At 63.7% G+C, this 1997-nt stretch overlaps 1 protein-coding gene across 1 annotated transcript in view; it reads left to right on the top strand.

Moving 5' to 3' along the window:
* The first annotated feature begins 14 nt into the window (after nt 1–14).
* Nucleotides 15–1997, top strand: part of LOC114072324 (glutathione S-transferase 2-like) — an 8078-nt gene continuing 6095 nt past the window's right edge. Inside the window, exons 1-3 of the mRNA XM_027910235.1 lie at nt 15–135; nt 267–430; nt 1095–1285. Of these exons, the coding sequence (XP_027766036.1) occupies nt 52–135; nt 267–430; nt 1095–1285 (439 nt within the window). The 5' untranslated portion in view covers nt 15–51. The remainder of the gene's footprint in view (nt 136–266; nt 431–1094; nt 1286–1997) is intronic.

Below are 1997 nucleotides of genomic sequence, written 5' to 3'. Positions count from 1 at the left end.
CCCCCCAGTGACGTGTACCGGACCAAGGGGCAGCTGGCCAACTTCCAGGAGATGCTGGAGAACATCTTCCTGCCCCTCTACGAGGCCACCGTGCACCCAGCCCAGCACCCCGAGCTGCACCTCTTCCTGGAGCACGTGAGTGTCCCCCCAGGGACCCCCAGGGACCCCCAGCACGGGGGATGGGATGGGATGGGATGGGATGGGATGGGATGGGATGGGATGGGATGGGATGGGATGGTGACCTCAAACCTGTGGGTGCCCTACAGGTGGATGGGTTTGACAGCGTGGATGACGAGTCCAAGCCGGAGCATCACATCTTCAACCTGGACAGCCCCCTGCCCGGGAACTGGGTGGAGGAGGACAACCCGCCCTACTCCTACTACCTGTACTACATGTACGCCAACATGACCGTGCTCAACCACCTGCGCAGGTGAGGGACCCATGGGGCACCCACAGACACCCCATGGGCACCCCCAGCACCCACCCACCCACAGACACCCCAGGGGCACCCACCCACACCCTATGGACACCCCACGGGCACCCCAGGGGCACCCCCGGCACCCAGAACACCCCACGGGCAACCCCTCAGCTCCCACCCACCCATGGACACCCCTCAGGGAGATGAGGATCCTCTCAGCACCCACAGACACCCATCATATCCTGCAGACACCCCTCATGTCCCACAGACACCCCTTAGCACCCACAAACCCCCCTCATGTCCCACAGATACCCCTCATACCCCACAGACACCCCTCATGTCCCACAAACACCCCTCATATCCTATGGACACCCCTCATATCCTTCAGACACCCCTCATGTCCCACAGACACCGCTGATATCCCACAGACCCCCCTCAGCTCCCACAGACCCCCCTCATATCCTACAGAGATCCCTCATACCCCTCAGCTCCCACAGCCCCTCCGTTGTGGCTGGGGTCCCCTTCAGTGCCCTCCCATGACCCTCCACTGTGTTTGGGGTCCCTCTGGTGCCCCCGTTGTGTTTGGGGTCCCTCTGGTGCCCCCGCTGTGTTTGGGATCCCTCTGGTGCCCTCACTGTCCGGGGTGCCCCCCGCTGACGTGCCCCCCGTGTCTCAGGAAGAGGGGCTTCCACACGTTCGTGCTGCGGCCGCACTGCGGCGAGGCCGGGCCCATCCACCACCTGGTGTCGGGGTTCATGGTGTCCGAGAACATCTCCCACGGGCTCCTGCTGCGCAAGGTGAGCGGGGAGGGGGCGCTGGGGGGGCACACACACGCAGGGGACCCCCGGAATGCCCAAGGGCCTGGAGGTTTTTTGGGGTCACCAGCGCTGGGCCCAGCCCTGCTTCATGTCTTTGTTTAGATGAGGGGATGGGTCCCCCATCAGCAGATTTGCAGCTGACACCAAGCTGGGGGGTTGTTGATGTGCTGGAAGGCAGGAGGGCTCTGCAGAGGCACCTGGACAAGCTGGATCCATGGGCTGATTCCAGGGGGATGAGGTTCAACCAGGCCAAGTGCAGGTCCTGCCCTTTGGCCACAACAAGCCCCGGCAGATCCAGGCTGGGACAGAGGGGCTGGAGAGCAGCCAGGCAGGAAGGGAGCTGGGAGTGTGGAGGGACAGGAGCTGAACATGAGCCAGAGTGTGCCCAGGGGGCCAGGAGGGCCAAGGGATCCTGGCCTGGATCGGGATCAGTGGCAGCAGGAGCAGGGCAGGGATTCTGTCCCTGTGATGCCACCCCTGGAGTGCTGTGTCCAGCTCTGGCCCCTCAGGTCAGGAAGGACATGGAGGGGCTGCAGCAGGGGCAGAGCAGAGCAGGGAGGCTGGGGAAGGGACTGGAGCACAATTCCCATGAGGAGAGGCTGGGGGAGCTGGGAGGGCTCAGCCTGGAGAAGAGGAAGCTCAGGGGAGACTCATCATTCTCTGCAACTCCCCGACAGGAGCGGGGAGCCTGGAGGGGGTTGTTCTCTTCTCCCAGGAACCAGCAGTAGGACAAGAGGGTCTCAAGCTGTGCCAGGGGAGGT

This window comes from Empidonax traillii, unplaced genomic scaffold (assembly GCF_003031625.1).
Source record: "Empidonax traillii isolate 1590-97213 ecotype Southwest subspecies unplaced genomic scaffold, ASM303162v1 scaffold2978:size16706, whole genome shotgun sequence".
Taxonomy (NCBI): Eukaryota; Metazoa; Chordata; class Aves; order Passeriformes; family Tyrannidae; genus Empidonax; species Empidonax traillii.
Note: the sequence above shows the minus strand (reverse complement) of the source record. Positions and strands in the feature narration are given on the sequence as shown.